Source organism: Gracilinanus agilis, chromosome 1 (assembly GCF_016433145.1).
Source record: "Gracilinanus agilis isolate LMUSP501 chromosome 1, AgileGrace, whole genome shotgun sequence".
In the NCBI taxonomy this organism is placed as follows: Eukaryota; Metazoa; Chordata; class Mammalia; order Didelphimorphia; family Didelphidae; genus Gracilinanus; species Gracilinanus agilis.
This window is the reverse complement of record NC_058130.1, coordinates 335,901,976-335,925,877: the sequence shown is the minus strand read 5'-3', so window position 1 is coordinate 335,925,877 and position 23,902 is coordinate 335,901,976. Positions and strand designations below refer to the sequence as shown.

Genomic DNA, 23,902 nt, shown 5'->3' with positions numbered 1-23,902 from the left:
AGAACTGAAAGTAGAAGTGGGTTGCTAGTTCTATTCTTTTTGCACATTCCTCTTCGAAACCCCTCAATGAACAAGGAACAATGTGCCCTAACAATGACTTATCCTTACCAGAGGTAATGTAGCAAATCTTTAATTCTCATGTCAATATAGTCAATACTGCATTTAACCATAGATAGTTGTAGAATGCCATTAAATCTTTTTATCTCTCATCACCTAATATAGTGCATCAGATAAATGTCTGTTGATGTGAAATGCAACTTGCCATAAAATCTACTGGATTAATAGGTATATTCAAGAATTAGTACAAAGAAAGCTGATCTCTCAATAATCTTTTATATAAAAAGCAAACAAACAAAAATTAAATGGTTTTATTTTAATTCGTTGTTTAGTTTATTGTTTTTTTCAGTCATGTCCAACTCTTCATGACTCCGCTTGGGGTTTTCTTGACAAAGATACTAGTATGGCTTGCCATTCTCATTTTACAGATGAGGAAACTGCAGCAAACTAGGCTAAAGGACTTGTCCAGGGTCACACAGTCAATAAATATCTGAGGCCAGATTTGGACTGAGGACTTTCTGATTCCAGGATTGGCACTCTATATCAATTTTGCCACTTAGGTGCCCCTTTATTTCAATTTAGCAAATTTAAAAGAAAAGTTCTATTATTTCTTACATTGAAGCTAATGAAAAGTAAGCCATGGCCCCCAATCTGCTTCTTCCCCACACAAAAACAATCTTTCTATCCCTGGATCCCTTGTTCATTCTTTGGTCTTTCTAAAGTACTAAGTCATATTCTAATTTGTATTATAGTCACACTCCTTGCTATCTCCCCCAAATGTAAGTTTATTAAGGATGGGAACCATTATTTCAACTTTAAATCAAATTCAATAAGTTATCCATAGCTATGTGGAGAATATTTTTGACCAATTTACTCTAAAGAATTGAGTAAATAAAATGCTTTAAGGAAATGGGTGCTCAAAAATCATGATAAAAAATGCCATTTGCCTTCAGAGAAAGAACTGATTGGAGGCTGAATGCAAAACATACTATATTTCACTTTCTCCTTTTCCTTTTTTTCTTGAGATTTCATCTATAAAACACTAATATGGAAAAATGTTTTTTATGATTGAACATGTAAAATCTATATCAGATTGCTTACTGTCTCAGGGAGGAGCGGAGGGAATGAGAGAGGGTGAAAAAGGGGGAGCAAATTTTGGAATTCAAAATCTTAAAAAAAAGTTAAAAAATTGTTTTTACATGCAATTAATGAAAAATAAAATATTTAAAAAATTAAGTGTGTGCTGCAGATAACTATTTTCTGGTTAGTCACAAAATTTTAATATTTATTTTTAAAAAAATAATTTTAATTGTATCAATATATTCATATATATGCCAAACATAATTTATGGTTATTTCCTATTTTTTTGATATTGAGGTTATTAATCAGAACCATTCATTGCTAAAGTAGTATGGAATAGTAGTAAGAAGATTATCAATTGGAATAGTCTCAGCCTTGACATTTATTCACTGTGATCCCAGCCAAATCACAACCATTGTATTAGGCTTGTGTCTAGTATGCCGCCTAACAGGCTTATCATTAAATAAATATAACCTAAACAAGTGTTCTTTAACACATAAGTGCTATATACAGACATTATTGTTACTGCATAACATTATGAACGTATCAAGTACTAAGCATTGAGGCTGAAAGTTTGAAACCTTTGTACATACCCTGGAAATATTTTTCATTAAATTCTATCAGGTTTTTGCTGCTGTTTTAAATATTATCATTGGTCTTTTCATCCTAAAATGGAATTCTAAAGAGTTAGTATCAGGCTTCTCCTGTAGTTATTATCATGGCATTTGTGTTGAATGCCCATCTCATGATCCACTCTTCTGCAGTTAAAGATTAATTTTAGTACTAAGTTTTTATTATATAGTAAGAAAAGGAACCAATCACATGAATAGTACTGCTCAATTATTGTAAACGTGGGCTCCCAAATAGAGCAGGGTCGGAATATTTTATGAATCCATAAAATTGCACCACCATCATTTCTGACATTACTTTCTATTAATGATTTGTTTGTTTCAGTGTTTCCTACTCTAAATTGATAAAACAAAACAAAAAACCCTTGGAATAAAAGGCAGCATAGTACATTAACAGAAATGCCATTCTGGAGCCTGAGGACTTAGGTTCAAATCTCCACTTCTGTACATGCTTAGATCAGTAAATCTCTCTAGGCCTCATTTTTTCCATCTTTCAAACAATGGAGTTGGATTATATGATGTGTGAGGTTCCTTCCAGCTCTATATCTATGATCTAATAAATGATACATCTCACTGTAAAACCAAGTATATTGTATGATTTCCTATTCCGAGTATATTCAAGGGTCCACATACATCATGCCTCTCCCTAGGTTTTTCACCTTCCTAACTTGAAGTCTAGTTACAAACTCCTAACAGGTAGAATATTCTCTCTTTGTAAGTCTACTATCTGCATGTAAGATTCTTCTAAAATAATGCAAAGATAAAAAAAATCTAATATAAACTTTCCAACGTCAGTCTGACACTATAGCAGATGGTACCAAGTTCTAGTAATAATCTTTGGTATTTTTTTTCCAAAAAGAAAATAAAGATAGTAGATGTATATGAACCTTAATATACAACAAAATCATTTAATAACCTCCAGGTCCCTGAAAGTAATTGCATACAAAGAACACCCCACTGAAAAAAGATGTCATTATAAGTAGTCTGTGCTTCAAATATAAAGAACATTAACCTAGGGGGTCACCTATGTCAACTTGTATTTAAAACAAAACATTGTTAGGTCTGATGTTTTAGAACCTTTTTGCTCTTAGAATTTTTGTACTTTTTTCATTTGATTTGAGAAGATCTTTAATAAATAAATACTAAAAACTTTGGTGTTTTTTTCCCCTTAATTTTAAACATTTCTTTCAAATACAAAGAGAAAAACTATTTTGTTAAAGTTCCCAGGAAAGAGAGAGAGATGATATGTAAAATATAGTTGTTGTTCAGTCAGGACCACATAGACCGTATCACACCAATACTGTCAATGGGGGTTTTCTTGGCAAAGCTACTGGAGTGGTCTGCCATTTCCTTCTCCAGTGGATAAGGCAAACAGAGGGCAAGTAATTTGCCCAGGATCGCACAGCTAGTAAATAAGGGCTGCATTGGAACTCTGGTTTTTATGACTCCAGGCCCAGTGTTCTATCCACTGAGCCATCCAGCTACCTCCTAATTATATAGAGAGAATATAAAACTGGTTATATGGAGCATACTTTACTCCCCTCCCAGAAGGAGCTGCCACCTCATTTTTTCATCCCCAGATCTCACATCACTTAGAGGTCTTTCCTGATTATCTAGATCAAGAGTACAAAACTACAGTCAAGAAAGGTACAATAAATAAAGAAATACAATAAAACTTTACTTTTAACCATATTTGACTCTCCATCCCCTTCACCACAATGTAGATTCTTTGTTCCATCCATCTCTTCAAGGTAAACACCTTCTTGCTCACCTTATCTTATCCTATCCTACACCTTTCTCTAGAGTCAACCTCACTCTCTCATATCTCCCTATCTACTGACTCCTTAAGCTGCCAACTACAAACATGCTTAGTGTTTTTGCCCTTTAAAAACCTTCATTCGATTTGATCATCTCTGCTAAAAACATCTATATTCAGGGCTTCCACTTCTCTCATTGTCTTCTAAATTCTGTAAGTAATCTGACTCTCAACCTAATTATTCAACTCCAACTATTCTGCAAAATTAAGCCAAATCCAATGGTTGTTTTTCAATTCTTGTCCTTGATGACCTTTCTAAATCCTCATCCTTTATTAAGGATGTAAAGATTTCTCTGTAACCTTTGCCACTGGGGACCACTCTTTTCTCTTGGATACTGTCCTTTCTTTATTTTTTGATATAATTATCTTTCTAGGTCCTCCGCCTACCTGTAATTTCAGCAGATTTTATTCCAAATCACATCTATCCATCATGGGAGTTTCCCAAGAATTTATCCAGGGCTGCCTTCTTCCAAACTATTTCACTGGCTCCTATGGGTTCCATTATCAGATCCCTTCAAATGTTTCCCAGATACCTATATCCAGACTTGTGTTCAGTTAGTTTTCAGCTATGTCCAGCTCTACATCATTCCATTTGGGATTTTCTTGGCAGATTCTGTTGGAGTGGTTTGCCATTTCCTTCTCAAGCTCATTTGACAGATAAGGAAATCAAGGCAAAAAAAAAAAAGTTAAGTGACTTGCCCAGGGTCACATAGCTAAAAAAGTATCGGAGGCCAGATTTGAACCTCAGGAAGATGAATCTTCTTGACTCCAAGTCTGGCACTCTACTCTGCCACCTATATGCCCATATCCAGCCTTAGTTCTACACTATAGTAATATACCTCTACACCTGAAACTCAATATGTCCAAAGCATAACTCAGTTATCTTTCCCTATCACCTCATTTCTGAATTGTGGAAACATCCTTCTGGTTGTTTTCCCTGATTCAAGTTGCTCCCCACTCAAGGCCTTTCTTTGAATAATAGCAGACTGATCTTAAAACACAGGTCTGAACTATGTTTGTTCATTGAATAAACTACAGTGGCTCCCCATTTCTCCCAGGTTCAAACATAAAAGATTCTATCTGGTTCTTGAAGCCCCCCTCATTAAACTGGTCCCTTCCTATTTTTCTAGTCTTCTTACACCTGGCTCTCTCCAGCATACTCAGCAATCAGTTACATTCCACCCTACCTCCTTGCTGTTTGGGGAGATGGGGTAGAGTGCAGAAAGATGTTGGGTGTGTGCACACATGTACTTGTACACTTTTCCATCCCCATCAAATCTCCTGATTAATCTACGTATTCACACTGGTGGTCCTTTCTCTAGAATTCTCTCCCTCCTCATCTCTATCACCTTGTTTTCTTTCAAGTCTCAGCTAAAATCACCTTCTATAAGAAGCTTTTCACAAACCCCCTTAACACTAGTGCCTTCCACCTCCAATTATCTTCAGTTTAGCTTATCCATATCTGACATGTACATGGTTGTTTGCATGTGAGCTTCTAGAAAGTAGGAATCATATTTTGGGTCTTTCTTTGTATCTCCAGTGCTTGGTATACTTTCACATTAAGTCTTTAATAAATACTAGCTGAATGACTATGTCATTAAATCAGTATCTGAGTTCTTAGCCAAAAGTTTGAAATGGCACTTAAAAAGAAACCTAATGACATTATTCTCTATCTCCTTTCTCAAGGCCAGAAATCCAGCTCTATCCTCTAAACCCTAGCCTTACACTAAATTAGACTTTATAAATGTCGATGTTCCCTCAAACAATAATGGGGCCTTCCAGCTCATTAACCTCCTCAAATGAAGCAAGGAATCCCCTCTTAGACCTTTTTTCCTAATTGACTTTATACTGAGCTAGCTAAGAAGTGTAGTATAGAGCACTGAACCAGGAGTCAGGAAGATACGATTTCAAATCCAACCTCAGACTACTTGCTAGTTGTGGGAACTCTGGCAAAATACTTAAACTCTTTCTTCCTCTTATTTAATCTGATATTATTTAATAATAATAGATAACATTTATATAGTGCCTACTCAGTGCTGGGCTAAGTGCTTTACAAATATCTCACACTTGATCCTCACAACAACCCTGGAAAGTAAATTATTATTATCCTTATTTTACAGATGAGGAAACTGAGGGAAAGAGATTAAGTGACTTGCCCAAGGTCACATAGCTAGTAAAAAATATCTGAGGCTAGATTTTTCTAATTTTAGGAATAGCACTCTAAAGTGCTATGCAATCCTTAAAGCACTATATAAATGTTAGTTATTATAAACCTTCCCCCTTCTTTCCTTAAGCCTCCCACATTACTTCCTCTTCCACAGAAGATTCCTCCCCCCAATACTTTATTAAGAAAATTATTTTCACCTCAAACCCCGTGGAAGTCATCTACAATTTCTTACACTTTTGCTCTAGTCTACTATCCAATCCTATCTCCTCAGATCATCCTTCCAGGTTTCTCTCTCCTTTCCCTGTAGGCTACAAATTAAAAGTGCCAAATCTTTTAAAGAACTTCACTTAACCCAACCTATCCCTCAAGGTGTCAATATCTCTTTTCTCCTCAAGGGTAAACAGCCTATAAAAAGCTCTCTTTTCACTTAATCCTTGTACTTTTCCTTTCACTCATTCCAGGGTACCTGGCTTCTACATTCATCACTAGAAGCTCTCTCCAAGGATACCAATGATTTTTCAATTGCTAATTCTGAATAGCACCTCTCAGTCTGTATCTTTCTTGATCTCAATGCAACATTTGACAATGTTAACCACCATGTTCCTGTGTTTTTGAAACATTACTTTCTTCTGGTTCTTCTCATATCTATCTGCCCTGCCCCCCTACTTTCTTAGATTTGCCAGATCAGAATCCATGTTCTGTTCCCTGTGGATATACTACATGGCTGTCCCGGACCCTTAATTCTTTCTTGGTGATTATTATGAATTCAACTATCATCTCTATGCAAATGACTTCCCAAGTTTATATATACAGCCCTAGACTCTCTCCTAAGCACAAAATCTCTCAAAAACTATTTATTAGACATTTCTAATTGAATTTAGTAATAGTTATCATTTATAGAAGTGCTTTAAAGCTTACAAAGTATTTTACAATATTGTTGCATTTGAAATACCTAGTATATATCTCAAAATTAGTTTGTGTATACACACAGAGTTATCGCTACACCTCATACCTCCCTAGCTTCCTTATTTCTGTCCAGGGCACCACCACCACTCTTAGTCACCCAAATTCACATTTTCAGAGTTGCCATCAACTCTAGCCTCTCTCTCACTCTTCATATACAATTACCAAGCCCTGTTGAGTCTACTTTCACAAAATCTCTAACAAACTCCCCTTATTTCCTCTCACAATCATCTATTTTAAGCCTCTGATACTATTTGCCTACTAACGGAATCTCTTCCTTCTGTCTATATTTTTTTCATCCTTTCCTCCAAACAGTTACAAAAATATGCCTAAAGCACAAGATTGACCCATATTACACTCAAGAAGCTCCTGAGCCTCCTTTTTACTAGGCTACAAGGCTACAAACTCCTCAGTTTGTCAGACAGTCTCTTTCACAATGAGTCTAACCTATATTTTCAGACTAACTCCATTTTTGTGCACCTTACAGTCAAACTGGCTTATGTGTTGCTCCTTATACAGAACACTGGGCAGCTACGTGGCACAATGAATAGAGTGCCTGGCCTGGAGTAAGGAGCATCCAAGTTCAAACCTGGCCTCAGCCACTAGTGGTATGACCTTGGTGTTAACCTTGTTTGCCTCAGTTTTGTGATCTATAAAATGAGCTGGAGGAGAAAAGAGCAAACCACTCTATTATCTTTGCAGAGAAAATCCCAAATGGAATCATGGAGAATCAGATACAACTGAAATGAATGAACAACAAAAGTATAGAACATTCCATCTGTCTACCTTAGAAGTCTGTCTCCTTAAGTCTGGAATACAACTTCTTCCTCTTCACCTTTGTTTCATATAATTCCTTAGTTCCTTCAAGGCTTACCTGATGTCACTTTCTACAAGAAGCCTCTTGGTCTGATTCTCCCCTGTGCTAGTCCTCCCCTCCCAAATTTTTTTGTATAGTATTTAATCACCTGTAGGCTTATCACTAAGTAGTTAAATTCCCCATAGAACATGAGTTCCTTTAGGGCAGGGATTTTTTGTCTTTGTAGTCTGTGTTTAACACAGTGCATGGCACATTGACTGGAACTGTCATTTCATAGAGGATTCTGTGTGAAGAAAATGCCTTCACCAATGCAGAGCTGCATCAGCACTGAAACTTGGAAAATTGCCCAGGATTCTGAGAAGTTCAATTACTTGTCCAGGGCCACAAAGCAAGGAGGTATAAAAGGCAGGACTTCATCCCAGGTTTTCCTGATGCTTCCAGCTCTTCAACCACTACTTAATGTTGTTATACTTATCAAAAGATAAATAAATCACTTTCTTAGCAAGGGATAAATCTTGTCTGGAACATATTAAACATATGACAAATGTTTCTTGAATAAAATGATGAAAAATTCAACAATATAACCCACTGGTCAGGTATTATGTTATTTAGGCTATTAATCTCTTTATGGACATTATACACAAGGATTTTTAAAATATTTAGCAGGCAGATATATTTCTAAATCTACCCTCAATGAGTTCCAGAAAAATCTCCATAGCCAAACTATGTTCTGCCATGACTAATGTGATTTAAGTTTATAGACTTACTACTTCCAAAACTCTGGAATAACTACAAATATAGCTTGTTTAATTCAAAAGATAATCTCTTGAAAAAGTGAAAGTGGAGTTTTGCTTTATTTTTGTAGGTTGAGTAGTCTTTTCTTTTGGAACTTGAACCCATGTTATGAAACTTATATGCTAACATTTATTTAGTTTCCCTAAAATACCAAAATGAAAATCAAAATGATCTTCCCATTTCTCTCCCTTAATATCTAGTCTGTAGTAACAAATAATCCAGATCAAAAGCAGGAATCCTGACCAAATCATGTGAGAACCTCAGCCTGATTCTTTAGAAGTGATTTGGAAAATAAAGATTCTCAAATAGTTTTGATTCATATTAGGATACTCTCCTCTTTAGCAACAAATTGTGTACAATCCAAATTGAGAAATGAAGAAACATTTCTGTTTTAAAGAAAAATCAGTTGATAGCATACAATCTGACTGAATGAGTAGTTTAATTCTATTTGGATTACATCCAAAACTGCAACCGATTACACTATTAGAATAGTGTTATTTGAACAATTTATTCCATTTAAATATGCCCAATTAAGAACAAAAGTCAAATATTTCCTTATGATTTCATTTCAAAGTAAAACTTCTGTATAATCATTTTAAGTATTTGAATAATAAAATAATCCATTGTCCTCAAAATGTACTTATAACAACAGAAATCCAATATTCAGTGAAAAAAGTAATACCATGCCTTCCTTAACCCTCAAATGCTTATTACTAAATTTTTTTAAAAGGTCATATGGAGCCAAGGATATCCAAAAGTGTTTAGAATGAAAAGGGGAATAGTACAAATCTTTGCCCAGTCTTCTCTTTTATCTTTTCAATCCTTTCAAAAGCCCTCCCTTGCCTCAGGGTAATCTACTCCCTATTTTAAAATAAGCACATTCTCCAGTATTGCCCTCAAAAAAAGGGTGATTATGTTCATCGGGAATGGAGCTGTAAGGAGCAAACACAAATGTTAAGATTACCTAGCTTTCTTGATGGAAGATGGATAGCAATAACAGTAACATTACCAAATCAGTTGGAAACAATGTAACAGAAAACATTTTCCTACTATAAATCTTTCTTAAAAATGGACAAAGATCAAACAATAGCAAAAACCAAACAAGGCAGAAGATAAATTTTACATTTTTAACTTACCCACAGTGGCTCTAATTAGAGGGGAGGAATCGCCAATATTATTCAGGCATTCACTCTTAATAAAATCTGTTACTCCATTTGGGAAGTTGTGAAAGTGTGCTTTCACATTGTTCTTCAGAATGAGACCACTCAAAGACCTTGTGGGTTCATCTGCAATAAAATAGTCAACACTGCTTTGAGCTTTTAAGTAGTTTCTACATCGAGAATTTTAACATTTTTAGAGTTAATTGATGAAAAAAAGGAACACAATACAGTATCAGTCTTGCATTATGACCAGACCTGGGCAAAAACAGTCACTAAGTGCTAGATTCCTCATTTAGGCTGATGAGAAAAGAAACAAATCTTATTGATAAAGTTAATACATTTGTAGAATAACCATCCTATAAACTTGTACCACTATAATTTTAATGACAATTTGCTATTTTAAGAAATACCTACTAAGATGTATCCAAACTGACCAACCTTGTTCACTAAGAACAGATGATTAAATACTTTACACCTCAGTAAAAAGGTGAGAGCCTACAGGTATGACATGCTTCCTAAACTGTCAAATGTAGCTGAAGTGTAGAATGCTTAACACTTTTTCATTCCATAGGAAGACTGAGTTATGGCAAAAAGGGTGAGCCACAAAAGAGCTAGAAAATGTTTGGGGGGGGGGGGGGAGAAGCATCATTAAAAAAAAATCAATTATGTACAATTCTTAATTATCACCTCATAAAGTATACTCCATGTGTTAATATAACTATGAATGTTTACAATAGAAAATTAATGAAAAGATTTCCTTTACAAAATGCCTGTTAGGATAGACATTTAGCAAACAAGCTTACTTTAAATAGTTAAAAACAAAACAAAACAAAATATATTAACTTCAAATTTGCAAAATGATTTTTTTATGCTCAGAATCTTAGACTGAAACCTAAAGCCGATTTTCCAAGTAATCACACTAAAAGACTAGAATTTTTAGTGATTTTTGTCTTTGGCTAAAAGATTCAATTTCTAAAATGATAGCATATCTACTGTTGTTTAGGTCAGCCATGACAACAAACAGCAATCAAGCCTCTTAGAATTAAATAGTACATGGAAACAAAAACTTTACCTAGTAAGGTAGAGGGGAAGTAAAACTTTCAGGGTTATTATAGTCCAGTTCTAAACCCCTGGTTCAATTAGGAGTCAACAGATCCTTAAGATGGAGAGGAACTGGTAAATAACTATCATTTCCTATATTGCTTTTCTAGAATACCCATCCCCTTTGGGACACCATATCCTTCAACTCAATTCTTTTAAGTAATCATTTAAAGCTATCTTAATCCTAACTCTGACATATGCACTTGATGGACAAATAGTACTTTATCTCCAGCCCCCCCAAAGACTTTCTAAAGCAACCATGAAATCAATTTTCAAATTTCTAAGAGTAAAATGTTTTAACTTCTTTATTTAACTTATCAAAGTCTTTCAGGGTAGCTCATTAGCAATTTCAGAAATCTTACTTTTTTTTTTTTTAATTTTTTTTTTTTAAATTTTAAACCCTTAACTTCTGTGTATTGACTTATAGGTGGAAGAGTGGTAAGGGCAGGCAATGGGGGTCAAGTGACTTGCCCAGGGTCACACAGCTGAGAAGTGTCTGAGGCCGGATTTGAACCTAGGACCTGTCTCCAGGCCTGGCTCTCAATCCACTGAGCTACCCAGCTGCCCCCAGAAATCTTACTTTTAATGAAATTTATTTATTTTTGTGAAGGCTAGGAGATAAAATTCACAAGCTTGACTAATTATATACAAAGTTATAAATAGGATAATGGAAAAATGGCTTTAACTATTTAATTAGCCAAACTAAACAAGGTGGTACACATTTTTCGAGATTATTTCTTTGATAGGCTTTGCTCTGAATATACTGGTTACCATAGAATGTTAAACACTATTCATTTTATATTAAGGAATTGGAACTTAGGAATCAATGGTCACCAAATTAAAGACAAGTTGACAATATAAGAAACAGTGACTGAACATAGCAAGTCTACAATAAAGCTGTATAAATAACTTCAACATCTATAGAACTTTGCTTTGAGATGTTAACACTTCTACTGTAAAAAATGGCCATTTTAAGAAACCACGTGCAGTTTAATCCAGGATTTGAAGGTCAGACTAACTGGGTTGAAATCCCTGATGCTACTACTACTTGTGTGATGTTGGACAAATTACTTCTTCAGATCTTTATTTTCCTCAACTTAAAAATGAAGGGTCATGGAGGTAGCTAAGTAAATATAACTACACAGCAAAATAGTGATATAAAACCTTTGTCTCAATTTGTTTAGCTGTAAAATGGAGAATGATAAATACCAACTATCCTATCTACTTGACAAGATTATTGTTAAAACTGAAACAAAGCATGTGAAAGCACTCTAGAAATTCTAAAGTGCTATATTTGAATATAAGGTAATTATTTCTGATATTTCCTGAACAGTAGATTGATTCCTACTATAGGAAATACACATTTCTTCGTGTTTTCACAATAAAGATAAGAGATAAGCCTCTAAACGGAATTAAATCAAATGTATATTTTCCTACAATAGGAATCAATTTACTATTTATTAGAACTTCTATATAATTATTATATTTCATAAAAGACTATAAAATCTCAGTAATTTAAAGGGGACATGTCAAAACTGTTTTAATATTACTTTAAAGCATATTATAGGGGGCAGCTAGGTAGCTCAGTGTATTAAGAGCCAGGCTTAGAGTAAGGAGGTCCTAGGTTCAAATCTGGCCTTAGATACTTCCTAGCTGTGTGACTAGACAAGTCACTTACTTCCCACTGCCTAGTCCTTACAGCTCTTTGGCCTTGAAACCAATAACATAGTATTCAATCTAAGACAAAATGGTTTTAAAAAGAGAGAAAAGAAAAGCCTATTACTTTTGTAATATATATGCCTGTCAGTTCAGTAAAAACTGAGTATCAATAATGGTAAATTCCTGCAATGGTGGAATTCAGAAGGTGAAGGCCTATGGAAGGAATTTAGTTTCTTAAAGTCTAGGTTATGGAAAGCTATTATTTTTATATCTGTTTCTCCCTTAAGTAAGTTTAGCACTTTAAAGATTATACCAACACTATTAAATTAAAAATTCAGTAAAACTTACTATAATGTGTGTGATTTTAAAAGTATAAAACAAAATGTTTTACTTCATTCAAAAATTTTAATAATTTGAACTCTATTTAGCAAGAGAAATCTGGTATTTTGAGTAATTGTAGTAAAGACCATTAAAAATGGTTTTAAAACCTGTACCCCCTTCCCAGTGAATGGAATGCTTCAAATGACAAACTAATAAAGAAATATAATTAGCTTATATAAAACTTACACTGCTAAGAACTTCTGATAGTATGCCACAGTGTTTATGTGTTCTAAAATATCTTTAAAATTAAATGGAAAGCATTTCCCTGCCCCAAAAGCCTACTTCACTCATTATGACTAAGGATTAGGAGATTCTAAAATGGAATGTTATTAGTGATATATTTCTCATGTGAAAATCTGTAAACTTATTACACAAAAATTCAAACAAGGAAACCCTGGAAAGGACACCCTGGAAAACTTGAGGTATAAAGAAGCCCTTTCAAACTTTTCTCTGCCTTTTCATATGTAAGGCAAAAAAACCCACTATCTACCTTTCAAAATACAATCTGCATTTTTTTTTTTTTATTATTTTAAACCCCTAACTTCTGTGCATTGACTTATAGGTGGAAGAGTGGCAAGGGTAGGCAATAGGGGTCAAGTGACTTGCCCAGGGTCACACAGCTGGAAAGTACAATCTGCATTTTTAAAGGAACCTTTTAATTATTTCCACTTACCTTCAGATTTTAATTTTGTAAGTACAAAAATTAGGTAGTTGTTAAAATCAGGATATTGGTTGAGTTGTTCCAGTTTCTAGAACAAAGTGTAGTTAAGGAAACTTTTTAAGATAACCTAAGAACACTCAATGTTTTTTAGCTTCTTCAGCAGGAGTGAAATTTCTTGATTAAATATGACATTGCTTACAGTTGATTCATCTATTTGGGCTGTAATAAGTAACTTAAGAAAAAAGTGCCAAAATAATTTAGAATTCAAGATCATGAAATCAGTTTGTTTTGAAAAAAAAAATCTTAATTTATCTATAAATCTTCACTAATCTTGCATATTTTGGGTTCTTAATCATTCAAACCTGTTAGATAATCAAATTTTTCCCTTCCAAGGCAAAAATATTCCCAATTCATGATATCTCATGAATGACAATTCAATCACAACAGTTCTACAAGTGTTCAAGCTCCCCTTTTTAATATTTATCATATTGGTTCATATTTGCAGGTATTTCATTTTTGATTGTGGTTAGCAGTGACATAGTGTTCCAATAAATTTTCCTCGCTCCCTGGTCTTCAAATTGCTCATTTACTCAGCAACTGACTTTTACTTAGAAGTGATACTACCAAATGCACAAATACCAACAGAACCTGTACAAAATGATGTTAATGTTACTCATTTCTGATTAAATGAGATACAAACTTTACTTATATTTCCTGCTTATTAAAGACTTCTCAACATGCTCAATGGACACATAAAAATCAATCAGCAAAAAACAATATCTGAGAAGATACAATAAAGAAATCCTAAAATATGCAAATTCTTACTTTTACCTACAGACAGAAAGGCAAAATGTGGATTCCAGAACCCTTACAACTGACAGATTTATTTTAGAGAGAATTCAGAAATAGTTTTAACAGAATATAAGTAAAGCTGAACACCCTAATTTCTATTTGCCATATAGAACATTTCTTTGGGCAAGCACATTCTTATTCATGTAATGAATAATTCCATAATACTAACACTTCTCTTAAAAAAGAACTCCACTGAACATTACTTTTAAATAATTAAAAGCTGAGGTATCATTCTTTCCCAAGTAGTGGAAGCAAAGGAACAGAATAAAAAGTCATCACTTTGAAAATGTAAAGCATTATGCATTATCATGAAGAAATTCTTATCTCTAGTTAATGACCTGAATTAATTTTGTGTTTAGAAGTGAGAAAAATTTTATAGAACTGAACAAACTTTTTATAAAAATTTCAAGCATTTTGACCTCACTCAATTTTTTTAAAATTATGAAATACTATTTGATCATCCACCAGAAAAGCAAAACTCCTAAGCTAGTTTTCCTCATTTGAAGTTTCACATTAGATAACTGATTTTTATCACTGGACAGAATGCATTACAACATCCCACATGATAATCTGATGATTCACTGACCTGGTCAACCCAGGTAATAATTAGAAGACTTCACTAGCAATCTATTAATCCTTTTTATAATGTTGCCTTTTTAAGATGTCATGAATCTGTTAGTTATGACATCATAAGACAGTGGTATGCCACAACCATGAAACCCAGCAGAACAGAAAACTAAAACTTGTGGATCAAATACTTCATTTGTCCTATGCAGCTTTCCAGAAGTTACCTTTAAGATATGCAATTAAAAAACTTTCATCTTCAAATAAACACTTGTTTCAGTATTATCAATTTCACTAAGAAATACAGAAAATGTATTTGCCAACAGCTTGGTTAACTGACTTAATAAATTCCAGTCAGAAAATATCCAACTATACAGCTTCCTGCCACACATCAAAGAACAAATTTTGCCACAAATTCCCTCATTTATGTGATTTCTATTAAATATGAACAAATTGAGCTTCCCACATATCAAGAAACAAAATTTGATTTAATTTCCCTCATTTACAACATTCTTATCAGAGCATTATTAATTTAAAGACTCCAACAGCATTGCAAGAGAATAAAATTTAAAAGCAACTCCATGTTGTCATTGTAAAAAATGGCTATTTCATTTACAGATTTGAAATTTGTACTTTGCAAAAGGTCAAGTAAAACATTAAAAACAACAAAACCGTATGTTTTGTAACTGAATGAAAAAGCTGTACCTTTACTCTAAGCTAATCTTTTTTCAGTGGGGAAGAAAAGGGGAAAAGTGTGTTTGGGGGGGAACTGGTAAAGAGGAAGAAGAGTGCTCCAGTTTGGGACAGGACTAAACACAACACGTTAAACAAGGGTTTGCTTCCTCTTCCTCCCCTTGAGCTTGCCCCGTCCACCCTGAAATCGGAGTCCTCCGCCCCCGGCCCTGCGATGAAAATGGGGAGTGGGGGTCGCCAGCCCCGCGGGAGCCAAGGCTTTAAAAAGAAAACCTCAGCTTGGAGCCAGGCGGCAACAGGTGTTACGCTGCCCCGCCACGGGGAGGGGTGAGGCCCGACTGAGCTCGCCTTCCGTCCCCAGGCCCGGCGGGCCCAAAGCACGAACGCGGCCCCGCGCCTTCTTGGGCCAGGCCGAACAGGGCCCCGCACGGGGCTCCGCCACCTCCCACCACCATGGCGGGCGGAGGTGCTTCCCTCCTTCCCAGTCTCCTCCCCCACCCTGGGTCCAGGCCCCGGCCGCCAAGCGGAGGCTCATTGTGTAGGCCCGGCAGCGAGCGAGGAGGCGGCCCAGGCCCCCGCCTGGACTCCGGATCCCCCATGGTCCGCCGGGAAATCAGGGGCCGCGCGGCCCCGCGCACATGCGGCCCTGAGGCCGCCGCCCGCCCTAGCCGGAAGCCGGCGCCCCTTCGCGAGCCCGGGAGCTCGTGGCACGCCTCTCCCCGCGCGCCAACCCCGGGACCGGCAGCGCGGGGAGGGGGAACGGAAGGGGGCGCAGGGGCCTCCCCGCCGNCTTCTCTCTTCCCCTTCTTTCTCTTCTCTCCTCCCCACCTCTATCCCCCTTTTCCCTCTCTTCTCTCTTCCCCTTCTTTCTCTTCTCTCCTCCCCACCTCTATCCCCCTTTTCCCTCTCTTCTCTCTTCCCCTTCTTTCTCTTCTCTCCTCCCCACCTCTATCCCCCTTTTCCCTCTCTTCTCTCTTCCCCTTCTTTCTCTTCTCTCCTCCCCACCTCTATCCCCCTTTTCCCTCTCTTCTCTCTTCCCCTTCTTTCTCTTCTCTCCTCCCCACCTCTATCCCCCTTTTCCCTCTCTTCTCTCTTCCCCTTCTTTCTCTTCTCTCCTCCCCACCTCTATCCCCCTTTTCCCTCTCTTCTCTCTTCCCCTTCTTTCTCTTCTCTCCTCCCCACCTCTATCCCCCTTTTCCCTCTCTTCTCTCTTCCCCTTCTTTCTCTTCTCTCCTCCCCACCTCTATCCCCCTTTTCCCTCTCTTCTCTCTTCCCCTTCTTTCTCTTCTCTCCTCCCCACCTCTATCCCCCTTTTCCCTCTCTTCTCTCTTCCCCTTCTTTCTCTTCTCTCCTCCCCACCTCTATCCCCCTTTTCCCTCTCTTCTCTCTTCCCCTTCTTTCTCTTCTCTCCTCCCCACCTCTATCCCCCTTTTCCCTCTCTTCTCTCTTCCCCTTCTTTCTCTTCTCTCCTCCCCACCTCTATCCCCCTTTTCCCTCTCTTCTCTCTTCCCCTTCTTTCTCTTCTCTCCTCCCCACCTCTATCCCCCTTTTCCCTCTCTTCTCTCTTCCCCTTCTTTCTCTTCTCTCCTCCCCACCTCTATCCCCCTTTTCCCTCTCTTCTCTCTTCCCCTTCTTTCTCTTCTCTCCTCCCCACCTCTATCCCCCTTTTCCCTCTCTTCTCTCTTCCCCTTCTTTCTCTTCTCTCCTCCCCACCTCTATCCCCCTTTTCCCTCTCTTCTCTCTTCCCCTTCTTTCTCTTCTCTCCTCCCCACCTCTATCCCCCTTTTCCCTCTCTTCTCTCTTCCCCTTCTTTCTCTTCTCTCCTCCCCACCTCTATCCCCCTTTTCCCTCTCTTCTCTCTTCCCCTTCTTTCTCTTCTCTCCTCCCCACCTCTATCCCCCTTTTCCCTCTCTTCTCTCTTCCCCTTCTTTCTCTTCTCTCCTCCCCACCTCTATCCCCCTTTTCCCTCTCTTCTCTCTTCCCCTTCTTTCTCTTCTCTCCTCCCCACCTCTATCCCCCTTTTCCCTCTCTTCTCTCTTCCCCTTCTTTCTCTTCTCTCCTCCCCACCTCTATCCCCCTTTTCCCTCTCTTCTCTCTTCCCCTTCTTTCTCTTCTCTCCTCCCCACCTCTATCCCCCTTTTCCCTCTCTTCTCTCTTCCCCTTCTTTCTCTTCTCTCCTCCCCACCTCTATCCCCCTTTTCCCTCTCTTCTCTCTTCCCCTTCTTTCTCTTCTCTCCTCCCCACCTCTATCCCCCTTTTCCCTCTCTTCTCTCTTCCCCTTCTTTCTCTTCTCTCCTCCCCACCTCTATCCCCCTTTTCCCTCTCTTCTCTCTTCCCCTTCTTTCTCTTCTCTCCTCCCCACCTCTATCCCCCTTTTCCCTCTCTTCTCTCTTCCCCTTCTTTCTCTTCTCTCCTCCCCACCTCTATCCCCCTTTTCCCTCTCTTCTCTCTTCCCCTTCTTTCTCTTCTCTCCTCCCCACCTCTATCCCCCTTTTCCCTCTCTTCTCTCTTCCCCTTCTTTCTCTTCTCTCCTCCCCACCTCTATCCCCCTTTTCCCTCTCTTCTCTCTTCCCCTTCTTTCTCTTCTCTCCTCCCCACCTCTATCCCCCTTTTCCCTCTCTTCTCTCTTCCCCTTCTTTCTCTTCTCTCCTCCCCACCTCTATCCCCCTTTTCCCTCTCTTCTCTCTTCCCCTTCTTTCTCTTCTCTCCTCCCCACCTCTATCCCCCTTTTCCCTCTCTTCTCTCTTCCCCTTCTTTCTCTTCTCTCCTCCCCACCTCTATCCCCCTTTTCCCTCTCTTCTCTCTTCCCCTTCTTTCTCTTCTCTCCTCCCCACCTCTATCCCCCTTTTCCCTCTCTTCTCTCTTCCCCTTCTTTCTCTTCTCTCCTCCCCACCTCTATCCCCCTTTTCCCTCTCTTCTCTCTTCCCCTTCTTTCTCTTCTCTCCTCCCCACCTCTATCCCCCTTTTCCCTCTCTTCTCTCTTCCCCTTCTTTCTCTTCTCTCCTCCCCACCTCTATCCCCCTTTTCCCTCTCTTCTCTCTTCCCCTTCTTTCTCTTCTCTCCTCCCCACCTCTATCCCCCTTTTCCCTCTCTTCTCTCTTCCCCTTCTTTCTCTTCTCTCCTCCCCACCTCTATCCCCCTTTTCCCTCTCTTCTCTCTTCCCCTTCTTTCTCTTCTCTCCTCCCCACCTCTATCCCCCTTTTCCCTCTCTTCTCTCTTCCCCTTCTTTCTCTTCTCTCCTCCCCACCTCTATCCCCCTTTTCCCTCTCTTCTCTCTTCCCCTTCTTTCTCTTCTCTCCTCCCCACCTCTATCCCCCTTTTCCCTCTCTTCTCTCTTCCCCTTCTTTCTCTTCTCTCCTCCCCACCTCTATCCCCCTTTTCCCTCTCTTCTCTCTTCCCCTTCTTTCTCTTCTCTCCTCCCCACCTCTATCCCCCTTTTCCCTCTCTTCTCTCTTCCCCTTCTTTCTCTTCTCTCCTCCCCACCTCTATCCCCCTTTTCCCTCTCTTCTCTCTTCCCCTTCTTTCTCTTCTCTCCTCCCCACCTCTATCCCCCTTTTCCCTCTCTTCTCTCTTCCCCTTCTTTCTCTTCTCTCCTCCCCACCTCTATCCCCCTTTTCCCTCTCTTCTCTCTTCCCCTTCTTTCTCTTCTCTCCTCCCCACCTCTATCCCCCTTTTCCCTCTCTTCTCTCTTCCCCTTCTTTCTCTTCTCTCCTCCCCACCTCTATCCCCCTTTTCCCTCTCTTCTCTCTTCCCCTTCTTTCTCTTCTCTCCTCCCCACCTCTATCCCCCTTTTCCCTCTCTTCTCTCTTCCCCTTCTTTCTCTTCTCTCCTCCCCACCTCTATCCCCCTTTTCCCTCTCTTCTCTCTTCCCCTTCTTTCTCTTCTCTCCTCCCCACCTCTATCCCCCTTTTCCCTCTCTTCTCTCTTCCCCTTCTTTCTCTTCTCTCCTCCCCACCTCTATCCCCCTTTTCCCTCTCTTCTCTCTTCCCCTTCTTTCTCTTCTCTCCTCCCCACCTCTATCCCCCTTTTCCCTCTCTTCTCTCTTCCCCTTCTTTCTCTTCTCTCCTCCCCACCTCTATCCCCCTTTTCCCTCTCTTCTCTCTTCCCCTTCTTTCTCTTCTCTCCTCCCCACCTCTATCCCCCTTTTCCCTCTCTTCTCTCTTCCCCTTCTTTCTCTTCTCTCCTCCCCACCTCTATCCCCCTTTTCCCTCTCTTCTCTCTTCCCCTTCTTTCTCTTCTCTCCTCCCCACCTCTATCCCCCTTTTCCCTCTCTTCTCTCTTCCCCTTCTTTCTCTTCTCTCCTCCCCACCTCTATCCCCCTTTTCCCTCTCTTCTCTCTTCCCCTTCTTTCTCTTCTCTCCTCCCCACCTCTATCCCCCTTTTCCCTCTCTTCTCTCTTCCCCTTCTTTCTCTTCTCTCCTCCCCACCTCTATCCCCCTTTTCCCTCTCTTCTCTCTTCCCCTTCTTTCTCTTCTCTCCTCCCCACCTCTATCCCCCTTTTCCCTCTCTTCTCTCTTCCCCTTCTTTCTCTTCTCTCCTCCCCACCTCTATCCCCCTTTTCCCTCTCTTCTCTCTTCCCCTTCTTTCTCTTCTCTCCTCCCCACCTCTATCCCCCTTTTCCCTCTCTTCTCTCTTCCCCTTCTTTCTCTTCTCTCCTCCCCACCTCTATCCCCCTTTTCCCTCTCTTCTCTCTTCCCCTTCTTTCTCTTCTCTCCTCCCCACCTCTATCCCCCTTTTCCCTCTCTTCTCTCTTCCCCTTCTTTCTCTTCTCTCCTCCCCACCTCTATCCCCCTTTTCCCTCTCTTCTCTCTTCCCCTTCTTTCTCTTCTCTCCTCCCCACCTCTATCCCCCTTTTCCCTCTCTTCTCTCTTCCCCTTCTTTCTCTTCTCTCCTCCCCACCTCTATCCCCCTTTTCCCTCTCTTCTCTCTTCCCCTTCTTTCTCTTCTCTCCTCCCCACCTCTATCCCCCTTTTCCCTCTCTTCTCTCTTCCCCTTCTTTCTCTTCTCTCCTCCCCACCTCTATCCCCCTTTTCCCTCTCTTCTCTCTTCCCCTTCTTTCTCTTCTCTCCTCCCCACCTCTATCCCCCTTTTCCCTCTCTTCTCTCTTCCCCTTCTTTCTCTTCTCTCCTCCCCACCTCTATCCCCCTTTTCCCTCTCTTCTCTCTTCCCCTTCTTTCTCTTCTCTCCTCCCCACCTCTATCCCCCTTTTCCCTCTCTTCTCTCTTCCCCTTCTTTCTCTTCTCTCCTCCCCACCTCTATCCCCCTTTTCCCTCTCTTCTCTCTTCCCCTTCTTTCTCTTCTCTCCTCCCCACCTCTATCCCCCTTTTCCCTCTCTTCTCTCTTCCCCTTCTTTCTCTTCTCTCCTCCCCACCTCTATCCCCCTTTTCCCTCTCTTCTCTCTTCCCCTTCTTTCTCTTCTCTCCTCCCCACCTCTATCCCCCTTTTCCCTCTCTTCTCTCTTCCCCTTCTTTCTCTTCTCTCCTCCCCACCTCTATCCCCCTTTTCCCTCTCTTCTCTCTTCCCCTTCTTTCTCTTCTCTCCTCCCCACCTCTATCCCCCTTTTCCCTCTCTTCTCTCTTCCCCTTCTTTCTCTTCTCTCCTCCCCACCTCTATCCCCCTTTTCCCTCTCTTCTCTCTTCCCCTTCTTTCTCTTCTCTCCTCCCCACCTCTATCCCCCTTTTCCCTCTCTTCTCTCTTCCCCTTCTTTCTCTTCTCTCCTCCCCACCTCTATCCCCCTTTTCCCTCTCTTCTCTCTTCCCCTTCTTTCTCTTCTCTCCTCCCCACCTCTATCCCCCTTTTCCCTCTCTTCTCTCTTCCCCTTCTTTCTCTTCTCTCCTCCCCCTTTCTGTCTCTCCCCTCCATCCTTCTTCTTCCCTCTTCCTTTCCCCCTTCCTTCCCTCTCCTCCCCTTTTCTCTACCTCTTTTCTCCTTCTCTTCCCTCTGCCCTTTCCCTCTTTCCTTTCCTTCCCCATCTCCTTCCCTCTCTCTTCCCCCTCCCTTTTCCTTTATCTCCCTCCCTTCCTATCCTATCTCCTTTTCCTCCCTCTCTTCCCTCTATCTCTTCCTTCTTTTATTCTCCCTCCTCCCTCTTCTTCCCCTTTTCCTCTATTTCTCTCTCCTCCTTGCTTCCTTTCTCTCCCACCATTTCTCCCTCTCTGTCTTTTCCTGCTTTCCCTCTCTCCCTCCTTCTCTCTATATATTTTGTGATTATAGTATTTATATGTTTGTATGTGTGTATTATAGAGACCTATCCAGCATCCTACTAATAGCTCTAAAACTCAATTTCATACAATATTGCTTGGATCATTTTGCAACTCTGTCTACTCACTTTTAAGGGCATCAAAGGCTTCCAATCTTCACTGCCAACCAAACACAAGGCTCTATATTTTGAGTGGGACATAACCTGGAGACTTAAGAGTCTTGAATTCAGTCCACATGAAGACTGGTTAAAGGAATGGAGAATAAATATTTAGATAGAAATGAGTGGAAAGTAAGGGGAAAGAACATGTCAGTTTTCTTCTACTATCTCTAAAGCTATCATATGGAAAAGAAATTAGACTTGTTCTATGTGGCCTATGTGTTCTATGTGGCAACAATGAGTAGAGGTATGAGGAAAACCTTTCTACCCATGAGACCTGTCCAACAGTAGAACTGGCTTACTCTGGAAGTGCTGAAGGAAGCTTTTTTAGACACGTGGGTGGACTAGAACGCTGAGATCCATTCCAACTTAAATCCGTGACTATCGTGACAGAAAATAGAAAGTTACTCTCTGTTTTGATAGACAAACACATTTGTATTAAGCTAGAGAGTGTTTAATAACCACATTCTCCATTTCTTTCAATTTAGACCTTTATTACTAATCAAAAGGTTGGTTGAATTGTTTTTGTGTGTGTGAAAGAACCAACCCTAAATATTTCTAAAAGGGAAATGGAAATTTAAAACCTCTTTCTTCTGATAATTCATGATATATTCACATCACACTTAAAATCCAGGTGCAATGGTAGTTGGGCAAGCTAGAAAGACTGTTATTCAATTATGACAATCATTGGTAGAGTAATTCTTTGAAGGAATAGTTTATCTTATTGGCTAGAAAAGGACTGTCATAAAAAAAAAAAGTAGGCTCAGGTATAACCACATGAAAATCTGATCTTTGAAAAGCTTAACCTTGAGCTTCCCAAAATACAGAAACTTAAATTTCTATAACCAGTTTCAAATGGTCTAAATATGTGGCATATCTTACTCTGATGGGGAACAACACATTATATGTTGATTTTCCCTTTAAAATCCCTCTTGAATTAATCCTTTCCATTCCCTCTCTCCCAACTATAGTTGTGGTCCTTATCCCCATCACATCTGGATTAGTGATGTAGCTACTTTCCTTCCAAAAATAATTTTCCAAAATTACCCACTACCACTCTTCACTGTAGTGGAGAAACCCAATCTAGAGAAGAAAAAGAAAATACCCCATTTTTCTTTTGGTTAAAAACAGTAGGAAAGGGGGCAGCTAGGTGACTCATGGATTAAAAGTCTGGCTAAGAGACAAATCTGGCCTCAGATACTTCCTAGCTATGTGATCCTGGGTAAGTCACTAAACCCCAGTGCCTAGTCTTTACCACTCTTCTGCCTTATTGGTTCCAAGACAAAAGGTAAGGGTTTGGGCAAAAAAAAAAAAAAAAAAGCAATATTTAGCAGGAGAATGAGAAAGAGAGAAATCTATTTCTAACTTTTCTTTTCCCTCCCTTTTCCTACGCATGGGACAATCTTCAATTTAAATTGTTCTTGAGGGGAGAGGTGTATATTTCCTATCTTGAAGAGCTTAGTGTCTTATTGCCATGCCATCATATCACAACAGAACTTTAGAGGAAATAGTAAGATAAAAAGTTAATTTTTAAAAATTAAGATATTTTATATGCTTGAAAGCAGAAATATAAGTTTGTGACTGCTGATGTTTTCTTAATCGCCTCCTTTTGGTATTAATAAAATCTGAGGTAATAGAGTTGGTCCAAGCTGTTGCTTTCCCATCTTTGTCCTCCTTAGTTATATTTCTAACTTTTTTTTATAAGAGGCTTCTAAAAATGAATTAAGAAATAGTCAACAAGGGCATCTAAAGGGAACTAACAGGCTTTCAAAATCAAAATTCAACAATAGACTATATCTTTCCCCTTTCACAACTAAATGAAAGATGCACAGAATATAAGATCCTACAGAACTTATTGTTTGTTGATTATGAAAGAACATTTGGATCACTACAGCAAAAAACGCTGCCTTTCAGACTCTTTAATAGCAAGGTAAATGCCTAGCCATGCTTCAAGATAATTTGGGATTCTTTAGAAGATGTAAAAACATAAGTAACATCATTCAAAGACCCTTCATTAATAAACATTGGGTGAGGCACAGAACAGGGAGACGGATATGCCATAAAGGTACTTGCCATTGAGATAGAAATATCAAGGAGCAGAGTTCAGAGGATGCTGTGCTGATTGCATCAAGCTCTAAGACACTGCAGA

At 39.4% G+C, this 23,902-nt stretch overlaps 1 protein-coding gene across 1 annotated transcript in view; it reads right to left on the bottom strand.

Moving 5' to 3' along the window:
• Positions 1 to 15,850, bottom strand: part of TNPO1 (transportin 1) — a 76,064-nt gene extending 60,214 nt beyond the window's left edge. The window contains exons 1-3 of the mRNA XM_044680757.1: positions 15,707 to 15,850; positions 13,299 to 13,374; positions 9,461 to 9,610 (exon numbers count right to left, since the gene is read on the bottom strand). Coding sequence (XP_044536692.1) covers positions 9,461 to 9,610; positions 13,299 to 13,374; positions 15,707 to 15,850 — 370 coding nt within the window. The remainder of the gene's footprint in view (positions 1 to 9,460; positions 9,611 to 13,298; positions 13,375 to 15,706) is intronic.
• Positions 15,851 to 23,902: the final 8,052 nt, after the last annotated feature.